Source organism: Artibeus jamaicensis, unplaced genomic scaffold, assembly GCF_021234435.1.
Source record: "Artibeus jamaicensis isolate MK-2021 breed Jamaican fruit bat unplaced genomic scaffold, CSHL_Jam_final contig_233, whole genome shotgun sequence".
Classification (NCBI taxonomy): domain Eukaryota; kingdom Metazoa; phylum Chordata; class Mammalia; order Chiroptera; family Phyllostomidae; genus Artibeus; species Artibeus jamaicensis.
This window is the reverse complement of record NW_026521486.1, coordinates 14,409,217-14,432,168: the sequence shown is the minus strand read 5'-3', so window position 1 is coordinate 14,432,168 and position 22,952 is coordinate 14,409,217. Positions and strand designations below refer to the sequence as shown.

The following is a 22,952-nucleotide window of genomic DNA, read 5'->3' as shown; positions in this document are numbered from 1 at the left end:
AGCAAAAGAAGACGATCATCTGGAAGCAGCTTGGAAGGTGGAAGGGGGGCAGGCAGACAGGGTTGATCTGAGGAGGAATTCCAAGTGTCCACCCCCAGTGACCTGAGCCCACGAGTGTGGCTGTATGCCCTCAGCTGGGGCAGAGTTCTGGATGGACTTTCTTGTCTGTGTGATGGCCACAGGAGTACGAGGGCAGAAAAAGAAGCGAGATCTCCCAGGAGGGCCTTGGAGGTAGCTCTTACTGTTTCAACGGCTTGAGCTAAGAGGCGGGTCTTGCCTTGTTTTAAAGCATCTCTGCCTATGAAAAGCTACTTTCAGCTGTGGAGCCTGAAACCCTCTTGACCTAAAGTCTTTAGTGTTTTTTTACAAAAAACAAAAACAAACAAAACCAACCCTTTGATTTTGTAATAAAACAATTTTTAAATTTTTTAGGAAAAAACATTTCATCTCAGCAGTGGCTCTTCTAAGTATTCATTCAAATGAGCTGAAAACTCAGGTCCATACAAAAACCCGCAGGTGAATGTTTTAGCAGCATTGTTCAAAGTCACCACAATTTGGAAACAGCCAAAATGTCCTTCAACAGGCAAATGGATAAACTAATTGTGGTACATCCATGCAATGGAACATTATTCAGCACTAGAAGGAAATGAGCTATTGAGTCACAGAAAGACATGGAAGTAAAAGAAACTAGTCTAGCCCTGGCTGGTGTGGCTCAGTGGTTGACTGCCCACCTGAGAATCAAAAGGTCACCAGTTCGATTCCCAGTCTAGGGCACGTGCCTGGGTTGTGGGCCAGGTCCCCAGTAGGGGGCACACAGAAGACAACCACACATTAATGTTTCTCTCCCTCTCTTGCTCTCTCCCTTCCTCTCTATAAGAAAATAAAATAATTTACAATAGCCAAGAGCTGGAAGCAACCTAGGTGCCCATCAGTAAATGAATGGATCAAAAAATTGTGGTACATATACACCATGGAATTCTATGCAGCAGAGAGAAAGGAGCCACTACCCTTTGCAACAACATGGATGGAACTGGAAAGCATTATGCTGAGTGAAATAGGCCAGGTGCTGAAAGACAAATACCATATGATCTCACCTTTAACAGGAAGCTAAACAACAAAACAAACAAGCAAGCAGAATAAAAACCAAGACACTAAAATAGAGAACAAGGGGGCAGTGACCAGAGGGGAGAGGGAAGGGAATTTAAGGGGGAAAAAGGGGAGGGATTTGGAGGAACAAGTATGAAAGACACAGGGATGAGGACTGGGGTGGGGAGGAAATGGGAGGGAGGTGGGGAGCACGGGGCGGGGTGGACTGGGATAGGAGAAATAGACAAAAAAATGTACTTGAAAAATAACTAAATAAAATTTTTTTAAAAAGAAAAATAAAATAAAATAAAGAAACCAGTCTAAACAAGCTACATACCCTGATTCCAACAATATGACATTCTGGAAAAGTCAAAATCATGAAGACAGTAAGAAGATCAGTGGTTACCGGAGGGACCAAGTAAGGAAAGAGACATCAATCGGTGGAGCACGGAGCATCGGGGAGGCAGCTGGACCATCTACAGGAGGCTGCAGCGATGTGTACGTGATGTTATCCATCACTGTCCATCACCGTATCATACCGCATTTATCAAAACCAAAAGGACCGAATAATACGAAGCATGATCTCTAACATAAACAATGGACTTCAGTTACTCATAACGTAACACTATGGCTCATCAACTATAAAGAATGTAGCAGACTAACGCAGGGTGTTAACAACAGGAGAAATTGGGGTGGGCAGGGGGAGGAGAAAGAGGGCATGTGGGAATTCTCTATAGTTTCTGCACAATTTTTTCTGTAAGCCTGAAACTGCTTTTACAAATATAAAACTTATTACAATAGTTTATCTGAATATACTTTGCATCCTAAAAAAGCTATCACTTTGTTGCTCTGTATTCTTTTTAGGATACAGAGCATAATAGCAACAACATAATAGCAACAACAACCACATACTACCGTTTCTCCAATCTAGGCACTATGTATCTCATTTAACCCTCACATAAACCCTATGAAAAACTGAAGTCACCTGGCTGGTGTAGCTCAGTGGATTGAGTGCAGGCCTGCGAACCAAAGGATCATGGTTCGATTCTCAGTCAGGGCATATGCCTGGATTGCAGGCCAGTTCCCAGCAGGGGGTGCACGAGAGGCAACCACATATTTATATTTCTCTCCCTCTCTCCTTTCCTTCCCCTCTAAAGATAGATAAATAAAATCTTTAAAAAATTGAGGTCAGAGCAGTTACAAGGACTTGTCAGGGGTCTCAAAGTCATTAAGAGGAAGAGGTAGGACTTGAACTGAAGTCTGTTCAACCCCAACCCACTTGTAATGCCTGCACTGCACTGGCCCCCCGTCATTGCCTTACGGTTCAGGGGACATCCACGGGAAGCGTGCATCTGCTCCATGAGGAAACAGAGAGAGCAAGTCTTCACAACTCCTTCACTTAATCATTCACTCCCAAAGATTTGCTCAGCACCTGCATTCTACACATGGGGCTAAGCTCCTAGGACATATATATAAAAGACTCCCCTTGCCTATAAGAAACTCATAATGTGGTGGAAGAGACAGACAGAGAGGTGGACAGTGACCATGGAAACACTAGGACAAGGGCAGGCAGCCTCCAGGGATGGAGCCGACGAACTATGAGGAGGGTGTGTGGACAGGCTCCAGCTGGAGTGGAGATAAGCACGGGATTTGTCTCGAAGTTGTATCTCCATAGATAGCACCCTGGGCACCCTAACCATCCCCCCTCTGGAGGTAGGAGGTCAAGAGCATGACAACCCAAGAAGGAAAAATATATAAAAATCGCAGCAACAGAATTATAACAACCACTAGGAGAAATAGCTATCCTGAGGAAGAAAAAAAAAAAGCTAACATTTGTTAAATGTCTACAATATGCCAGGCCTACATCTTCTCGCTTAATCCCCCAATGATCTTCCAGGGCGGGTATTATTTTTGCCACTATTTTGTAAACAGAATGTCGAGTGGCCGGGGTTGCAAAATTGCTCGCTTTCTTACCTGTGTCTTTCTTCTTGTCTCGGGAAAGTTCATGCACCGTGGCACCAATCTCGTGTTTCAAGGTCTTGACGATGTTGGCCAGAGCAGGCATGCTGCCTTTATCCAGGTTGGTAAAGAACTCATACTCATCTTTCTTTAAACGTGAAGGTCTTGATTCGATGTGGGTCAGATTTATATCATTCTCCTAGAAAACAGAATTGGCCGTGTGAAGGGGATGGTCATTGGCATTAACACAGACCAAACACGCAAAAACAGAGCAAAACGCACAGCACACAAAAATGCAGACAGATGAGAAATAAGATTTTTAAAATCAGAGTAGAAGAAAGTCCTTAAAGTTACAGGATTTTTTGACTTTTCATTTTTTCCTTTATTTTTATTGTTGACACTATTACAGAGGTCCACAGTATCCCCTCCCCCCACTTTGCCCACCTCCACTCTATTTTCTTTTTCAAATCCCAGGAACAAATGGCAAGAGGTAGGGAGACAGTTCCAAGGCCGCAGAATTTAACCGTGTGGGGACCAGCCGAATGCCAGGGCTGTGAGTGTGAAATGTTGATCTGCACCCTAGGTCCAGGACAGAGTGTGCCAAAAGTGTTTACACAGGGAAAAAAAACTCCACGGAATTTGAATAATAACATCACAACAAGTAAATACGTAGAAACAACAGATTTCTGCTTGAAAAGGGTCCACAGGAGTCAAGCTTACGGGATTTAAATCCACGTTCTTAACTTTCTGGGCAACGAGACCTGCGACAACTTACCTCCATGTTTCTAACCTTTGATTTCCCTGTCTCTAGTTGGGAGATGACAGTGACACCTACTGCAGACATTTTGGGGAACACTGAATGAAATGACACATGTACACTGCCAGGTGGATGGTAAGTGCTCGGTACAAATCATTTAATATAATTACTGCTCATATTTTTGCATAATTACTTTTTATTCAAATACACAACCCATGTGTACATAGCATCCACCAGGGACCCATTACTCTCCCAGGTGGCTGGGATGCATCGGTGAACAAAACAAAGATACTTCCCTTTATAAAAGCTCACATTCAAGCTGCAGGGAAATAAACAACAAGTGTAAAAGAGAACTAATTTATATATTATTTTATAATGATGAGGGCTGAGGGGAAAATACAAGGCAGGTAGGCAGTCCTGGGGTGCCATGTGGGCAGATCACAGCATTTAATGGGGTGGGCACACGAGGCCTTGTTGAGGACAGAGTGGTGTACTGGCTGCTTTTCCTAAATGCCACAAAAATAATAACTACTTTCTGTGCCTACTCAAACTCAATGCCTTTACCTGGTGATATTTTAGCTATCCTGGATTTGTCATTAAAAGAGTCATTTATTTAAATTGGTTCTCGAATTTCAACGTAGGGTAAGTCATCTGCTACTCTGTCAGAAAGTCTGATTTCATTGGCGGTGCTGGCAGTGAAGAAAACTAGGGCGCACCCTCTACCCTTTGTTCAAATAACCAAATAACCAGGGTTACCCCAAACATTTAAACAGAAAAAATATACCCTGGAAAAATAATGTGTAACTTGAATGGCTCAACAATTTTAAAGAACAAAAAAAAAAATCATCAACTTTGTAGTTCAAGAAGCATATTTTCCCCTTGATGGTTAATGGTACATGGGTGACAAAAACATGACAGTTACAGTATTATGATTGTCACTTCACAGTTTAGAATTATTTTCTGTGATCTTCCCAACAACCCTTTGAGAAGGTTAAAAGCGATGTAAAAAAACGAAATCAGAGATGAAGGGGATTTGCCAAAATGGTAGGAGACAGGGGCCCAGTATTTTGCAACTTTGGGGTTGTTACTGGTGGCGGCTGCTGCAGGGAGCGCAGTCCTGACGGTGACACCAGGTCGTCTGCCCTGAGGACATCACATACTAGAGAGAGAGATGGTAGAGGAGGGAAGGCCAGAGACACCGTGGCTGCTTTGAGGCTGTTTAAGCAAAGGAAGGTAACTTCTGAAACAAAGCAAAGAATCACCATTTTTGGCTCAGAAGGAAAGAGAGAGGGCGGGTGAGTTCCACCTCCTATTCATATAAATTGAAACTTCAAAAGAAGAAGGAACCAGATTTCTGCCTTGTGGAGGCCAGAGATCCCAGCCAAGCCAAGAGCCAGGACTAAGCCACACCTCTGGCAAACTTAGCGCTAAGGGAAGGGGCGGGTGCGTGGGGGAGGGGCCTGGGGGAGGAAGGGCTGGAAGGCTGACCATAGGCTGTTGGGGATCACCACTCGGCCCCTGGGAACAGCATTTCTTTTGGGAAAAGCCGCAAAACAATGTATACCCCCAAACTCAGTTTTCACTATTCTACAGACCTATCCTCCAGGGAAATGTTTTAACCAAAATTTGTAAACTAAATTTCCACTGCAGAGGAATGGTTACAGAGACCGTAGTATAACCCCTCGGTGCCGATGCCACACCCATGAAAAAGCAGCGACACCTTATGTAAAATGAAGTGTCATTGATCGCTTGCGAGATAGGTCAGCAGAGGTGGTCTCTAGATAACGGGCCTGGCGGGGATTTTGTTTCCTTCTCTCTTTTTGCATTTTTGTCATGGTTCAACTTTTCTAAAACAACATTTATTGCTTTCATGATGAAAAATTCACTTTAGGTCTCACAGGGTTATAATGACAAGCCCTTGGGAAAATACTTATGATGGATATAGGTGTGTGATCATTAAAACGTACTTTTAAAAATACGACCAGGCAATAAATAAGTAAATAAAATTTTAAAAGACTAGAATGAAATGCATCGAAATGAGTTATGACAAGACTATGCATGACTTCTATTTACTTCCCAAGAGTCTTATCATGGTAGCCATATAATATAAAGAAAAAATGTACCTTTTAAATGTGAGAGAAGTTCCTGGCTAAGAGCACACAGCCTTATTCTTTGAACTATTTCTTTTCCATTTGAATAAGTTGTCAGTAACTGACTCTCTAGTTTGGCATGTAATTTCTGGGTTAAAGTTTTTCCAGCTGATCAATATGGATACTTCGATCATTTTGGTTGCTAAGCATGCCTTTAGAAATGAACTTCCAAACCTGATTATGATCATAATCACTTTTTAGTAAATTTTTTAAAGTTTTAATCAAGGGCTCTATACCGGTTTACGCATTGACCCCTACACACTGACCACCCCTTTGGGTGAGGGAAACAAAAAGAACTTTCTGTTACTCTACATGGACATCTGGGAGGAGGTAAGAAACAGAGTCAAATATTTTAAAGACAATTTCATGATCTGTCCAGTAGTTAATTTATACGTAAAAGAGAGCGGCGTAATACTTGATGAATCAGGACCCTGGAGCAGAAAGTGTGGGTCCCACAGAATAGCAAAGTGGCATCCATAGTTTATATTAATAGAGATTGATTGGAAACCCCATTCTGTTCCCAACCTTGAGGAAAATCTTTCTAAGGGAAAATTGGTCACAAGTGGATAAAACTATGAAAACAGAGTTCGCCAGGGAGAAATAGAGACTTGTGCTTCTGGATCTTTCCCTGACCTCAGACGCAGGGTCCCTTCCCCTCCTCCTCCATTTCACTTCTCGAGAGAGAGCCCAGTGTAAAAGGTGTGGCTTTGGGACACTCTGGGTTCAAATTCTGGGTCTGCTGCTCACTACCTGTGAGGATTATTAGTTGGCCATGAGCTGTGGTTTACTCATGATTAAAATAAGGATAATAATATTAACTGGCAGCTCCGTGAGAATTAGAAGGAGAAAAGGCATAGCTTCATCCATGGGTATTCAGTGAGAATGCATTACACCCTGTTTCTCTCAACTTCACACAGATGCTCATTTCCATGGGCATCAAAATACATTCGGTGTCATGAGTCATTTCACCATTTAATATCTGCTTTACCCTAAACTTTTCTCAGCGCCTTGCCCCAGGGCATGTTCCAAAAAGAAAAAGGAAAAGCTGAGCATATTTCCAGATGAGATGAGACTGAAAAGGGAGCCCTCCTTGAACCACCGCATGCCGAAGCTTTAGAGTAAAGTGTGAACGAAGCTATGCCCTTGCTCAGTTCGGAGGTAACGCTGAAGACATTCACAAAGCATGCCCCAAATCACTGGCCTCCAGCAACCCCCCAGGAGCTTTCAATAGCTCATCTAGTCATGAACTTGTCATGGGTCAGACACTGTTCTAGGTGCTGGGGTACAACAGGGAACCAAGCAGGGAAAAATCCTTGCCCTTCTGGAGTTTCCATCCTCGAAAGAGGAGACAAACAATAACTATACAAAAAACAACGTAGTCTTGGGTTGGGATGAAATGGAGAACAACGAAGCAGGAAAGAGGGATTAGTTATTCCAGGGGTGCAATGAAGGTGCCGTTTTAAACAGTGTGGTCAGGAAGGCCTCGAAAAATAAACAGGTGACACGTGAGCACCAATCAGGAGTCAGTGAGGGAGCGGGGCATGGGCGAACCGTAAATGCCTCACTCTTCCTCGGGTCCCCGGGTAAGATGGTGCATGATGTGCCTGAGAGCCATGGGGGTGGCCGGTGTGACTAGGGCAGAGTGAGCAAGGAGGGTGGTAGAACATGAGGCAGAGAAGTGACTGGCAGTAGGCCCTGCAAACAACTGTTGGCCATTACCTGGAGTTTGGTTTTCACTCCAGCTGATCGGAAAAGCCAAGCTTGGTAATTGGGAGGAGGAGAGATATCCTTTGACTCCTGTTTTCAAAGGAACCCTTGGGGCAGGGGCAGAAACAGTCTGGAGGCAACTGCAAATGAAGGGGGTGAGAAACGGTAGTTGCAAAGATTGCAGTTACTTAATCCAGACTTGAAACGGGTGCAGGCAGGGCTTCTCATATACTTCACTGGTCTCCTGGTGTGAGAGGGCCAGCAACAGCCCGGAATGATCAAGGGTCCGGAAATTCAACCCACTGGGACTACCAGGAAACCAAAAGCATTCAGACAAGTATGAGCAGCACCACTGAATTCTAGAGGGAGCTCAAATTCTTCGCCCGCACACACACGCACACACACACACACACACACACACACACTAACTTGGGGGGAAAGTTCTTGCACAGGTTCACACTGGATTTTCAGTAGAATTCGTGCCCAGGAGACCACCTTTCAGGATTCCACTCTTGCTTCCTCTGCAAGTGTCTCTTGTAATCTTTTGGCCTTCTCTTCCCCGAGTCTTCCCCATCTCTGTGATATTATTTCTTCCCCATATTCCCCTCCATGCAGCTGGAGTTGCATCCAACACAGAGGAGACTCTTTCCTGGGGAGAGCTGAGGTGGCAGCTTCATCCAGGGCCTTTTAAAGGCTTTTGAGAAAAAAGGCTTTCTTTTCCTTTTATTCCTCTTCCTCCACCTTTTCTCGCCACCAGAGCGATAAGATCAAAAAGGCACAGTGGTCTGTTCCAGTCCAGGCTACTGAAGAATGATGACAATGTCTGTGTCAACCACGGGCCACAGCTGGGTCTAAACGGTCACTGTGATAGGTCTGGCTTCATGATGAAAGTTTTAAAAGTAAACTCCACGTGGCTATTTCTCAAGTGTGTCCAGCTCTGACCTGTCTGGTAGCTAAAAGCAGTGCCAGTTTTCCATCTGAGGTTCTTCTCTCCAATAAAGAGGTCATCAGACTGGAATAAACTGTTTAGTGCAGCACCATTTGTATGGACAAACACTGGGGGCAGCTCAGTACCCCCAACAGGAGATGAAGGAAGTATAGGCACAAGATGGAATATGCGGAAAGGATCATGAAAGAGTAAGAACCCTGTGAACAAAGCTCAGAAACAATGTTCACCACCCTCTCCTCAAGGAATAAAGCTGCAGAAGGAGAATTTTAGCCTTTTATGAAGACTAAAAGCTTGAACAACTATGCCACATATCACCAATGTGAACCAATGTGAACGTTGAAGTCACTCTGTGCTACCTACACTAAAGAAAAGTAGAGTTATGCTCTCCTCCTTTGAGTAGAGTATCTACTTAAATGATTTGAATTCTTCTGCATGGTAGCTTTGTGTCTTCTCCATTTGTTTACGTATTCAGTCACCAGATTTAATTTTTTAATATGTTTTGTTGATTATGCTATTACAGTTATCCTATTCCCCCCTTTATTCCCCTCCTCGTTGCACCCTCCTTCCCACCCACATTGCCCCCACTTAGTTCATGTCCATGGGTCTTACATATAAGTTCTTTGGCTTCTCCATTTGCTATACTATTCTTAACCTCCCCCTGTCTATTCTGTGCCTACCATTTATGCTTCTTATTCCCCGTACCTTTTCCCCCATTCTCCCTGCTCCTTCTCCCCACTGATAACCCACCAAATTTAATTTTATTAAAAAACTCGAGGTAAAAGTGAATTGCTTGAAAAATATTCCTTCTTAAATCCCAGGGCAAAAAAGTAAAACAAAAATCAATTTCCTCTGACTGTATTTAAATTTAATTTTGTTCTTAATTGAACACTTAATATATAAAAATGTGGTTCCATGTATACCACAATGAGATTTTCCTCTGTAGAGAATATAAGATGACTGAGCCAATGTCAAAACCACCCTCAGGGCCAGATAGAAATGTCTACATGTACAGCAAATAGGTACTACTCTTAAAAGTAAAAAGTGTTTTGAGAACACTGCTAAGAAGTGATTAATTCAAGAAGAATTTGGTGACGGATGTCTGAGGCCAGGGCTGATTTCCTGGGTATGCAAGCGGTGATTCCGACGGATCTGACTGTGAACGCAGCAGCTGAAGTTCGGAGAGAATGAAACACTCAGCTGAAGTCACACAGTCGGTTAATGTAAGAAGAGCCTAAGCTGGAAATCAAGTCTCCCAGGCAGAAACGAATAAGCCCTTACCTCAAATAAACGCAAGACTTTGGACAGTGCACCAACTTCTTCTTTGAGTGAGAAGATCAGTGATATGGCACCGCTTTGACTGGAGTTGTCTTCGATATAGCTTGTTTCCTAAAGGATTAAATACACTTGGTCAGAATGTCCTCCATGGTTTAGCAATTCATTCCTGTGAAACCTCCAGGACAGGCCGTCATGAACTGTTTTTTCTGGTGAAGCCTGGGATACAATGAGCTACATATATTCTACATAGTGGTATATAGCATGGTGGAAAGCGAGTCAGTCAAGGGCAGTGATATTTTCAATAATGCTCCTGAGTCAGGTTTCAGCTTTAGGAACTTCAATTATTCACTGATGTCACCAGTCACCCTATAGATCCAATACATTTTAATGAGCACTTACCAAGTGCCAGGTAATAGGGGCTCTGAGATCTACATACAAAGATGAAGAAGTTCAAAATTTGGCTTAATAGACACACAACAAACCAAACAACTGGGGAAAAAAGATCCTCAGAAGTGGTTCAAAAAGTGTCCCAGGAAAATATTGAAAAATACAGGGTGGAAAGCTCTAAAAATAAAACACATGTAGGCTTTCGAGTCTGAAGACATGGGTTAGGATCCTCCCAGATGGGCTACTTGGGGCAAATCATTTAGCCTTCGGAGTTTCCTCATCTGTGAAATCATGCTAACAATAAGCCCTGTCTAAACAGTATTCAGATGATGAAAAAGAAAAAAAATAATTAAAATAGTTTAAATAGAATATTAAGAGGAGTCTATAAAAAGGGTGAAAATATTTTAAATATGCAAGAATGGCCTCTTGGCCTTTGACACAGACCCAAGGGAAGCACTGACTTGCTTTCATATACTGGGATCTTGGACATTTAGTTGTAGAAAAATAGTTACAAAACATGTAAAAGTACACACATAATCTATTGGAAGGTGGATGTCTTAAGACAGGAAAGGATGTCAGGGATCTAGCACTTTCTACATTCATGCGACAGCAGTTAAGGTGGGATTAAAGGCTGGCATTCCAGAAAGAGTTTGCTGAAGTCTTTTCAATTTTTAAAACTCAGTTTTATAATAACAGACAAAATTCCATGCGTGCCCACAAATGCATAGCATATACCTAAAACCGGGAAGAAGAAAAGGTGCAGAAATTTACTCCCTTATAAGCAAGGTAAAGAAACTAGAGGCCTGCATGCTACATTATCCCAGTGGGAAGACCCTGTCAGACGGGTTCTATCAGTGACTTGGGACGATAGCCCTGCATAAACTCTGGTGACCTTTAGGATGAGCTTCTTTTAATTCAGAAAATTCGCATTTTCCCAGAACCTCACCTAAAACAGGTGTGGAGAAAGAACCTAAATTATCAGCTAGTGTGATTAGAGGGAGTTTCAAATGAATTAGAAGAACTGAACTGTTATATATCTCTATAGGGATCAAGATGTAATCTTTCTAAAAATGTTGAATCCATCATTTATTAAGAGCCTATAATGTTGCAGGCATTATCAATACTTGATTTCGATGATCTTGTCTAATTTTTGTAATAATATGGAAAAATGATTTTCATTCTTGTGCTGAAAGAATTTTGAAAACATGTAACACCTGACTGTTTGGTCAGGGGCACTGACCAATTCCCCTTAGACTGTCGCATTAAAAAAATGACAACAGCCAACACAATAGCTATCTCATGTGAATAAATCAAAATTATACATATTTTTTGTTAAATCTGCAAAAAAAAGATATTTTTTGGTTGCCACAGAATTTCTATAATTAGTTTATGTGTGCTAGGACATGAAAAAGGTTAAAAATTGCTGATTGAGATGGTAGGTTTGATTAATTTCCAAACACCTCCTTTTACTGATGACAACATGAAGGCTTAGAAAAATTAAGAAGTTTACTGGTAGCTACAGTGTGAAGCAAGAACAAGAACTCAAGCTATGTGATCCCAGGATACTGTCTATGAATCAGGACTTTCTGCAGACTCTGCCCTGCCTGCTCCCTCTTTTAAGCCCTGCCAAAGATATGCAGATGAGTTTCTGACGTCAGCCTTCTTCTTCCTACCGGAGAACACTGAGCTCTTAGTCCTTTCTGGTTTCCTTGAAATGACAAAGAGTTTCCCTGTTTCCAGTTCCTTTGGCAACATTCTCTTATCCTGTCGGCCTCCAAGAAAAGGGTTGGCCAAAAGGCCCGTTTAGTTTTTGCCATGAAATAAAAGGCATATTTTTCACTTTTACCAATAACTTTATTGATTTGGATATTTTGAGTACATTGACTATTTCCTGCATGGTATAACGCTGATTGTTCTAAGTTAGTATCTCGATTGGATCACAATTAACTTCAGCTGGTCCATCCAACCATGGCAGAAATCTCCAGCATGAAACTTCACAAACCACTTTCGACAAGTTTGATCAGTCACAGCACCTTCTCTACACACTGCACAAATCTTTTTTTTATATTTTTACCTTTCTCGAAATAACAAAGCATAATATACCTAAAATGTTGCATATTTTCCTCTATCTTCAATATTAAATGGATGCACAAAAATCCACTAATTTTGATAAGTTTTTTTAAAATGCATCCTGGTGTGACAGCTGTCACAATACAATCTAACAAAATTGTTTTGAATGAAGTTAAAGATAACTAAGTGCTACTAGAGCCATCTTATGGGGAAAATCCAACAAACTTTTTGGCCAACCCAAAAACATAATCCTGGTGCATCCCCAGGATTGTAACCTTTTGTAACCTTTCAATTCGGACACGAATGCACCAGGCTCAAAACTCCATCATCCCCCACTTCTCACTCCTACGCACGACCAGCCAATCACCAAGTCCAATCTGACGGAGGAGGCTCTCAGCATCAGATCCTTCTTTTCTTCCTGCCTCTGTGGGACTAACCCAGCTCAGTGATTCAGCCCTAACAGAATTTTGCTCGTGTCCTCCTTCAACGCATGCAGAGTTCTCCAGAGGTTTCCCATGGCCAGAAGGATCAATGATCCCCTTCTGATATTCAAGAGTCTTCTGAGGCCCCCCAACAAAAAATGCCTGCGAACTGGTTTCTTTCTTGCTCTTTCAAGTCCTCATCGTAGGAAATGTGCTGCACCCCTCTTTCTCTCACTCTTTCAAATAACTCACCTTTCCTCAAAAGCCCTTGTGGGTCTCACTTTTCTCAGAAGCAACCCCTCTTCAGTGTGTTAATTTCTTTGGCTTCTGATGTCCACATGGAACTTGATAATAATCGAGTTCACGTAGTTCAAGGCCTCATTTTTCAGATGGAGAAGCTATGGTCCAATGAAAGTGACTCACCTGGGGTCGCACAGAGAGTGGTCTCTAGTCAAGAACTCAGCTCCTAAATATCAGTCATGCTATACAGCTCCCTCTGCTGTGAACATAACGTCCTTATTAAGGCCCAGGTTTCTTGCAAAGCAAGGGCTTTTCTCTGGTCTCACTACTTACTAGTTTATTCAATACCACTCTGTCCCCGTGATGGTGCCCTTTTATGTCCCCATTCTCTCCCACAAACTTCCTAAATTGGGGTTTCTCTGTGAGTGTTCCTTGGATCTTCATTCCAAAATTACCTGGTGATTCCTTGTTTAAATGCAGATTCCTGGGCTGCTCCCAAACCAATCACATCAGAATATCTGGGGTAGGATCTTAGAATCTGCATTTTCAAAAGCATTCCTAGATGATACTTAACCATGGAATATTTTTAAACCACTGACGAAAATACACAGCTTACTTTTTAAAGTCATGACTTTTCTCAAATGTGTCTGCAAATTCACATTTACCCCATGATAAGTCACTACTCTTTAGTGTTAGTAACATGAACAGTAGCACCTGCCATTGCCTGAGTATCCCACTACCTGCCAGGAGCCACACTTGGTACTTTTCACAGTTAATAAACATCGTCACTGGCAGCAACTAGCACTGTTCTAAGAGTTTACACGTCTTCATGATAGCCCCATGAAGTGGGTGCTACGGTACTGCAAATGAGGAAATGGACTCAGCAAGGTTAGAGGACACCCAGCTCATAAGTGGCAGAGTCTGAACTTGAACTCAGGTCCAATAACTCCAGAGTCTTCCTTCTGCCTCCCAGTGGTAGACTCAACTGGGACTACAGCTCCTCTTTTCAAAGCCTGAGAGACTTTAAATGAAAGGAAGCTCAAGGAAGTTTATGAAATGGTGTGGTCTCGGCTAGATACTGACTCCGATTTTACTCTGTTGACCTGGCAGGGACCTTGGGGAAATCTCCTTTAGAATGTGTTTTTATTGGCTCATAATCTATTCCTTATTTCTCTCCAGTAAACACGTGAGTCGACTTAGACACATGGATACCTCCGGGATAGGTAGAGATAGAGAAGAGCAGCTCAGAAACTAAACAAGAAGAAATAGAGCAAGGAGCAAGAACTTTACTACAAACCAGGCAAAGTTATTTTGAACATTGAGCAATACATTTAACAATAGAACTATATTTTGTTTAGCTGTGTCTAAGGAATACATTCATTATCTTTGGAAAAGAACACTTTTCCAAATTACACGTAGTAATATTCTTTAGCGAGAATATTCCAGGGGGCATTGCCTTTTAATCTTAGTGGGTTTTTTAAACTTTTTTATTGATGTTCTACCACAGTAATCTTAGTGTTTTGGGGGACCACAGTAGGAGGCGTTTGCTTGCCGGCGTGGTTAAACACACACGTAGCTACAGTGGTAAGACAGCTGAAAACAAGATGCAAACACCCCGCCACAGACACATGATACCATACTCCAGCATTTATCTACAGGAGAAAGCAGCAATGTAGAGGAACATGCAGGGGGCACAGTCAGATCTGGTTTTGAACACCAACTTCACCATTCACACTGTGTTTCCTGAGTCCCCCTGCTCTTCTATTCCATTCCCGGCTCTATTTTTCTTCACAGCACTTATCTCTACATGAAATTATATGTTCATGTGGTTATTTTTGTCTGTCTCCTACAGTAGAATGTAAGTGTCTCCAGGGCAGAAACTCTGCTGTGCCTGGCACACAGTAGGTGCTCAGGACGTTTCTGTTGGGTGAACTAATGTGCCAACATCTCTTCCAGCACCGTGTGCTTGTTGCACGTGTAGAGCACTTGCCCTACCATGTGCCTTCCAGCCTCGTGTCAGAACTATGCCCAGGGTACGCTCTTCACCTGAGCTGGGCATTTTGCAAAGACATAAACCATGTCTCTTTTGCAGACTGTCAGAGCCGGAAGGGATCCTTAAGTTTATTCTAGTTCAATGCCTCCAACCCCCAACAATTTTACAGACACCAAAATGAGCCTCTCCTCACCCCGATTAGGTTACTTCCCATAGCTTAAGTAACCCAAAAATGAGAGCCCAGGTCCTGTGACTTCACGTCCAGCATCATTCCATAACAAATCTGTACCAGTCACTGTGCCCGACTCAGTGCTTGTCCCTCCAACCAATGTTCCAGACACAGATTGTTGAAAAACTAAATTAATTACAGCTAGACATCGCTGGCACTTTCCTATGACCCAGGAACTGTGCTAAGAGCTGTACAGACATTATTTCACTCAATTCTCGTACTAACACTAGGGCATGGGTATTTCTATTCCAACTTTTCAAATGAAGAAATCCGAGGCTCTGTAAAGTGAAACACCCGGCTTGCCATGCCCAGGAGGTTCCCAGGCCTGCTCAAAACCCTGCTCTTCACCCCTGGTCATCAAGACTGACCATTTGTGGATCTCCACCCGATAAAACTTTACACTCTGTGGCCCCCTAACCAGACGGCTGCCCCTAACTTCCTCCCATGGTTGTGGGGCTCCTGTTTTCAGCAATGCAGAAACCAGATGAAGACAAAGTCAGGATCTGTCCTGGGATCTGTCTGACCCCCACACGGTCCCTCTTCAGTCCCAAGTTCTCCTGTCTCCCAAGCATCACATGCCATTTTCAAAGGAAGTCTTCTTCTCAGGACTCAAAAAAAAGTCAGTGCAAAGTTCTGCAGTTTCTCTAGTTATACTAAACTATCAAGCACACATCCTCTCCAGCCTTCCTGTTCTCTAGTCGGTTCTCACTAAACCTACAGATGACAGGTGCCTGCAGAGTGAGTGACATTATATCCCCGAGCGGGGCTTTACTTGAGAACCGTAGAGTCCAGGGGTGTAATAAGTCAAAAAAGGTATTCTGCAATTGTTCACTTCAAAAGAAATGCAACACATCCCAGACGATGGGACACACCCTGGGCATCATCCCCAAGTCACATTTAGGGGTCTCTCACATTCCAAGTCCAAAGCTAATTCTTACTCATTTTCCTTTCTGTTTATTTTCTCTTTTCCCAGGTCTGAGTAAGCCTGAGACATTTTTTGATGTCTCGTTTTCTCCCAAAGGTAACAAGAGAATGCAACTTTTCACAATGTTGTCATTTCAATACATGCTGAAAGCATTTTATAAACATTACAGAAAAGCAGATAAAAGAGAATCTCATCTCCCATCCCAGATGGTTAAGGAACAGCCCCTTCAATGTACAGAAGGGAAAGCAGGCGACACAGAGGAAGGGTGACCTGCACAGAGACACACAGCTAGTTAGGGGCAGCTCTGGAAGGCAGATCCCCAACTTGTAAAGCGATGCTTTTTCCCCTGAAATCCACACAGGCCAGATGTCCACCCTGGGAAACGATTGTTGAGGACCTGGGTTATCTGATGATTCCCCGGACAATTTCATCATCTTCAAATGGATTCAGACTTCCTGGTGTGCTTATGGAAGCAGGGAATACCAACATTCCTCGGCCTTCTTCCACGGGGGGCCAAACTCCCCTCCCTGCACAGCTGGCTCACCTGGCTGAAGTCGGAGAATTTCCTGGTCAAGCCTCCTCTCTCCAGGACCACAGCAGACATGCTGGCTCCCGCCAGTGAGGCCTCCAGCTCTGGGCTGTGCGGTCACAGGCAGGTTTGCCAGCAGCACGTGGTGCTGAGGCTTTTAACCTGAGGTCAGAGAGGGGAGGACGGGCTGCACAGGTGTCTGATGCCATGCACGAGCCACAGTAACGCCCCCGGTGGGCGTTGTTCTGACGCAGGGAGCCCCAGGTCACCGCCCCGGGGTGAGGAGTGCGCACTCGGCTGCCTGCCCTCACTGGAGGAAGCAGCCCCACCCGCCAGGCGCCGGGCCGCCTCTGAGCTGGTGGTTAGAAAGATTGGCCTTTCAGAAGCACGGAAGCAGATTCTCTGCATTGGAGTACACCTGTGACCTCCTGATGATTCCAGTTCCGGGGAACAATCCTTTCTCCGCTTCGCTCCGCCCCCGCCCTGCCCCCAGTCCACGGAAGCAGAGCCAGGATCCCTAATTTTGTTTTTTGGGGGGGGGCCTTGTGTTAACCACTAAGCACACTGCCTTTCTAGACTTTGACTTCAGACATACCAGATGACGTTGTGAACACTGAGCACAGTTGCTAAAGAGCAAAGGTAAGAAAGAGAGGCCTGTATTGAAATCCAGTCCTGTGTCCTGGAGCTGTTTACCTAACTGCTGGGAGCACCTGATGGAGGACAGCAGAGCCCCCTGCCAGGGTGTTTTTAGAATATGAAAACTGTGAATAATAAAGTGATGCATTAAATGGTCAGTACAGTTCTTACCATATGTTAAACACTTAGGAAGTGGAAGATATTGTTGAAAAGTATGAGAACGCAAATAATTATTGAGGACATGTCCTGTGGGCCAGCAGTCATAGGGGATAGAGCAGTAAATGAATAGAGGATCCTGCATCCCATGCTGCCATTCTTGGGGAGGAGGCAAAAAATAAATAAGTTTAGGCAGAGCTAAGCTTACCAAAGAAAATGAAGAAAGGGGCAAGGAGTGAGCTGGTGAGTGTTGGAGAGTGGACTCTTTCGAGTGCGTGAGAGGACGTTATTCACCCCATCTTTTTCAGATCAGTGAACTGAGGTGAGGCATTCATTTCCAGAGGGAGCAAAACAGAAAAAATAAAAACGCCGCACACTTGAAAGTTCTAGAAGGATGTGAAAAATCAGGGACACCAAGGCCTTGAGTGGCTGCCGAATATTTACCCAGGGAGTAAATATTTGGACTGCAAGAAAACAAGCCAATAATAGAGGTTGCTAGGCACCCACCCCTCCCCTCCCACGATGCTTTGACTGATGGAATGACCAAGCATCTGCCAAGAAAGAAAAAAAGAAAATCTCAGATATGAGATTCAAAGCAAATGGATTTCACCACTGATCAATTAGGTGTGTAGCTTTGGTCAGGCTCCTGCCTCTACTTCTTTGTCTTTAAAATGGGGGTTTTAAGGGTTGTTTTTTAGGATTTCTTGAGCATCTCTAATGTGCCACATTTTCTACAGCCTGCGAAGAATACAGACATAATTTTGTAAATATAATTTTTTGTCCAAGAGTCCTTGGGTGTGTGATGATTATTTCGTATGGTAAGTTAAATGTTCAATATTGTTGACAGGAAGGGCAAGACCTTGACTTCCACTTTCAGGAGAATCTGTATCCTTCATCTGACTCCAGTATTTTTTTAGTGTGGTAGACCTAAAATGAAGAGTTTTCCTCTGCCCCAGAATTGCCTTACAAATATCATTTCCTCCCCTGATGCAGCTGGTATAGTAAAGAAAGAGATAAATATGACCACAATGAATATACAAGCATGCAATAAGTAAGCAAGCAAAAACACCTACTTATTTCCATGAACACTGTATGTTAGACACTGTGCCAAGCTCTCCATGAGCGTAATTTCATTTTTTGGGCTCAACATCCCTATGAATTATGCCTCCCCACATTATAAATTAGGAAACTAAGGCCCTGGAAGTTTAAATAAGTAGTCCCAAGTCACACTACATTTCACCTGATTCCAAAGCGTTGACTCTTAAATACTCTTTCTTTTCTTTTTGAAATAGTGATTTCTTTTTAGGACAACCAAATAACAGCATTTCTCTTTCTCCTCATATCAGCTACAAATGGAATTTAAAACCCTACCTCAGACCAAAAAAAGCCCCAGATCTGGGTTGGGAGGAGAGTATACTTAATTCTCCAGTATTCAGAGAAAAACACTTACAGTTTCTTTAAAATTTTTATTCTGGTTAAAAAAAAACGAAAAAGAAAATGAAATGTACTCATACACTAAGACAAAACCTCACCTAAGATGAGATTGCTTGTAACATAAATCTTGTAGGTGATTTTTAAACTCTTTTTAGTGTGGATGGAGCCCAGTGTGTTGCTCTTATTGACAAGGGTGGTGGTGAGCCCTAAGGAAATTGTTCTGACAGTGTAAATCTAGAAGGGGTCCAAGAATTCTGCTCATAAACCAATGAGATAGTGCCAATGGCCATGAAGAGCTGGTACCATGTTGCAAGATGTGTGATTGTGAACCTAGTACACTTGAAGCTGACCTTCACTGATTTGGAAGTTAAAGATTTCCAAATCACTGCTGGTTATCAGTCTTTTCACTTAACCTCTTTTGTAGAGGGGTTGAGTTAATCATAACCTATGAGTTCATAGCACCTGAAGTCTCCAAGGCCCCTCTCTTGATTGATTGATTTATCTATTCTCTTTTATCTTATTCCTGACTCCCATTTCCATCCTCCAGAGTCAATGTTCCTAATATTGTTTCTATTGAGCCTTGGATTTTAAAAATGAATTGATATCTTGGTGTATGTATATACTATTTTATGGATATGAGTGATATTATAGTATAGGTTTACTATAGTCTATAGAGTATTAACAGATTTTATAGTTTCTAACTTTTTTCTTTCAACTATGTTCTTAGAATTTTGCTATGCTACTGACTATACATCTAGTTCTTTGCTTTTTTTTACCGTTGTAGAGTATTCCATAGTGTGTGTCCATTCCATTTGATGTCTCCATTCCCTTGTGATGGACACCTAAGCCATGTCTAACTTTTCACCACCTATAAATAAATGTATGGGTTTCAAAAATTTTGAGATATCCCCCTAAATATTTAACTAGGTCTGTGCATTTATGCAGAATTTAGAAATGGGGTATGCAGGGAGGCAATTTTCATGGAACGTCCACATTTCTTGGGCTACTTTTTCAAGGATTTTATTTGGGGTTTGCACGATCTGAACCTTGATCAAAGTTTAGATTTGTTTCTTGATCAATACGACAAAGAACATCTCCGTCTCTGAAGATACTCCATGATAATGTCTTTCCTCCCCAGACAAACTTGGCTGATGTTTCAGGATAAAGACAATGCCTTTCTTTTGGAGAGAAGGACGGAGAACTCGTGATAGCTCTTATACAAGATCAGAGTCCCCTAAGCCCAGGGTTCCTCAGCTGTGAAACGGATTCCATGTGTGCTCAGCATCTACCTAGATTCACTCCTTCCCACCCTGTGAAGTCCACTGCCATTGACTCCCATGGGACTTGGTGGACAAGGGGAACCAATGCATGCATGAAACTCAAGTTGCCTATTGTGCTCTGAGCAATAAACTGTGTAAATTCATTTGAGCTTGGTTTTTCCTTACTGGCTAATTTCACAGAAGCGTGGTGAATCAGCCTGGTTGTTACACTGATGTTGAGGAACTGCTTGGCCCACCTGAGGAAGTAGAAAGGGGTGCGGCATGTATGGCTCATCAGCATGTTTTCCTTCTTTCTCTCTTTTTGTCTCATGGAAATAGAAGCTCTAAATGTTAGTTATCCAGCCCCAACACTTCCCAAAATGAAAACTACATGTCCCTAGTTGCATTTTTTCGCAACTAGGTGTAACTAAAGGCCTAATATTTGACCAAAGAAATACAACAAGTCTGTGCAACATCTAAGAAGTGTCCTTAAAGAAAGTATACCCATGTCTTTCTACATTCTCCTTCTTGTAGGTCAGAATATAGAAATGCTGACTGCAGCTGGAGCAGCCATGTTGGATTACGAGGTAGATTTAAGAATGGGAGCCATGCTTTTCAGAGCAAAAAGAATCAAGCTAGAAGAAGCCTGGTTTTTGGACACATAGAGCATCACTCCAGCAACCTTGGGCTGCTGACTTAAATTTAGGAGAAAATTTTGATAAAGCCTCTACTATTTTGAAATGTCTGTCACTCACAGCCAAATCTAATGGTAACAATACAAGAAACATGTGGGTGGTATTTAAGATGGGGTTATCTTTCCAAGAACTGCATTTTTCTCATCAGAATTTAGAGGACAATGCATATCTCATTGCAAAAACTTAGGAAATTTCCACCTACAAAGTCAGCTGGATGTGAGCTTCTTCAGAACCTCATTTCTGTTATATTTCTTTTTTATGAATTTTTAAAGATTTTATTTATTTACTTTTACAGAGTGCAGAAAGGGGAGAGAGAGAGGGAGAGAAACATCAATGTGTGGTTGCCTCTTGCACACCCCATACTCGGGGCCTGGCCCGCAACCCAGGCATGTGCCCTGACTGGGAATCGGACTGGCGACCCTTTGGTTCGCAGCCCGCTCTCAATCCACTGAGCTACACCAGCCAGGGCCTGTTATATTTCCTTTTAATCTCACTTTTCCTACACAGACAACCCACAAATCTGAAGATCTCCACCAACGATTGCCCATGCAAACCAAACACAATTATTCTCTGAAATCATGGTTTGTATCAAAATAAGATTTATAGTAGGCTTTTCCAGGAATTCTTAGCAGAACTTAGACATTCCTTTGGGTCATAATAAAATCAGTTTGTAAATGAAGTACATTTGATCACAGGTTTATTAAATGAAAAATACATATAAACTCTCAGGACCCTGGAGCTGTTGTTACATTATTATCCCTTTTGGACAATATCAGAGTGAGGCACTGAGTATTGTCTTTCATATACTCACTCATTCAACAAATATTTGTTGAGGATACACTATGTGTCAGGCACTGTTCTAGGTTCTGATAAGCAGAGCAGTCATTGATCTCACATTCTATTAGGGGACGTGGCCTGTTAACAAGGAGACAAAAAACATGGCCAGTTCTGATAATAGCCAACAAATATAGTTTTATTATTTTTTTTAAAGATTTTATTTATTTATCTTTAGAGAGGAAGGGAAGGAGAGAAGGAGAGAAATATCGATGTATGGTTGCTTCTTGTGCATCCTGTGCTGGGAACTGGCCTGCAACCCAGGCATGTGACCTGACTGGGAATCGAACCGGCAACCCTTTGGTTTGCAGCTCGTGCTCAATCCACTGAGCTATGCCAGCCAGGGCTAGTTTTATTATTTTAATTATACTTATTGATATGTTATTACAGTTGTCCCAGTTTTTCCCCTTTTGCCCCCCCCTCCACCCAGTCCCCCCGCTGCTCCCTCAGACAATCCCCGCACCATTGTTCATGTCCGTGGATCATGCATGTAAGTGCTTTGGCTACTCCATTTCCTACACTGTACTTTGCATCCCAATGGCTACTCTGTAACTTCCTATTTCTATTTCTTAATCCCCTTAGCTCTTCACTTATTTCCCCACACCCTCCTCCATCTGGCAATCACCAAAATGCTCTCTGTATCCATGTATTTATTTAGTTTGGTTTTTAGATTCAAGTGTTGATAGATATGTAGTTATTGCCATTTTATTGTTCATAGTTTTGATCTTTTTCTAAAATAAGTGTCTTTAACATTTCCTATAATAATGGTTTGGTGATGATGAACTCCTCTGGTCTTTTCTTGTCTGGGAAGCTCTTTATCTGCCCTTCCATTCTAAATGATAGCTCTGCTGGATAGAGCAATCTTGGCTGTAGGTCCCTGATTTTAATGACTTTGAATATTTCTTGCCAATCCCTTCTAGCTTGCAAAGGTTTCTTTTTAAAAAATGTTTTATTTATTTACTTTTAGAGAGAGGAGGAGGGAGGGAGAAAGAGAAGGAGGAAAATATCAGTGTGTGAGGGGACGGATACATCAATCGGTTGCCTCTCACACCCCCCCCCCCATCTAGGGACCTGGCTTGCAACCCAGACATGTGCCCTGACTGGGACTTGAACTGACAGCTTTTCAGTTCATAGGCCGGCACTCAGTTCACTGAGCCACACCACCGAGGGCAAGCCTGCAAAGTTTCTTTTGAGAAATCAGTTGACAGTCTTATGGGAACTCCCCTGTAGGTAACTAACTTCTTTTCTCTTGCTGCTTTT

The 22,952-nt window shown here is 42.6% G+C and overlaps 1 protein-coding gene across 3 annotated transcripts in view; it reads right to left on the bottom strand.

The window, feature by feature from the left end:
- PAH (phenylalanine hydroxylase) overlaps positions 1-16,859 on the bottom strand; it is a 47,737-nt gene extending 30,878 nt beyond the window's left edge. The window contains exons 1-3 of one of the 3 annotated variants that reach the window (XR_008390896.1): positions 16,694-16,859; positions 9,887-9,994; positions 3,061-3,244 (exon numbers count right to left, since the gene is read on the bottom strand). Coding sequence is in view for 2 of the 3 variants with exons in the window: in XM_053661604.1 (XP_053517579.1) it covers positions 3,061-3,244; positions 9,887-9,994; positions 16,694-16,753 (352 nt within the window). In the remaining variant the exon portion in view is untranslated. Of the gene's footprint in view, positions 1-3,060; positions 3,245-7,671; positions 8,004-9,886; positions 9,995-16,693 lie in introns of those variants that run through there. The other 2 variants (XM_053661604.1, XM_053661605.1) reach the window with 2 other exon arrangements.
- Positions 16,860-22,952: the final 6,093 nt, after the last annotated feature.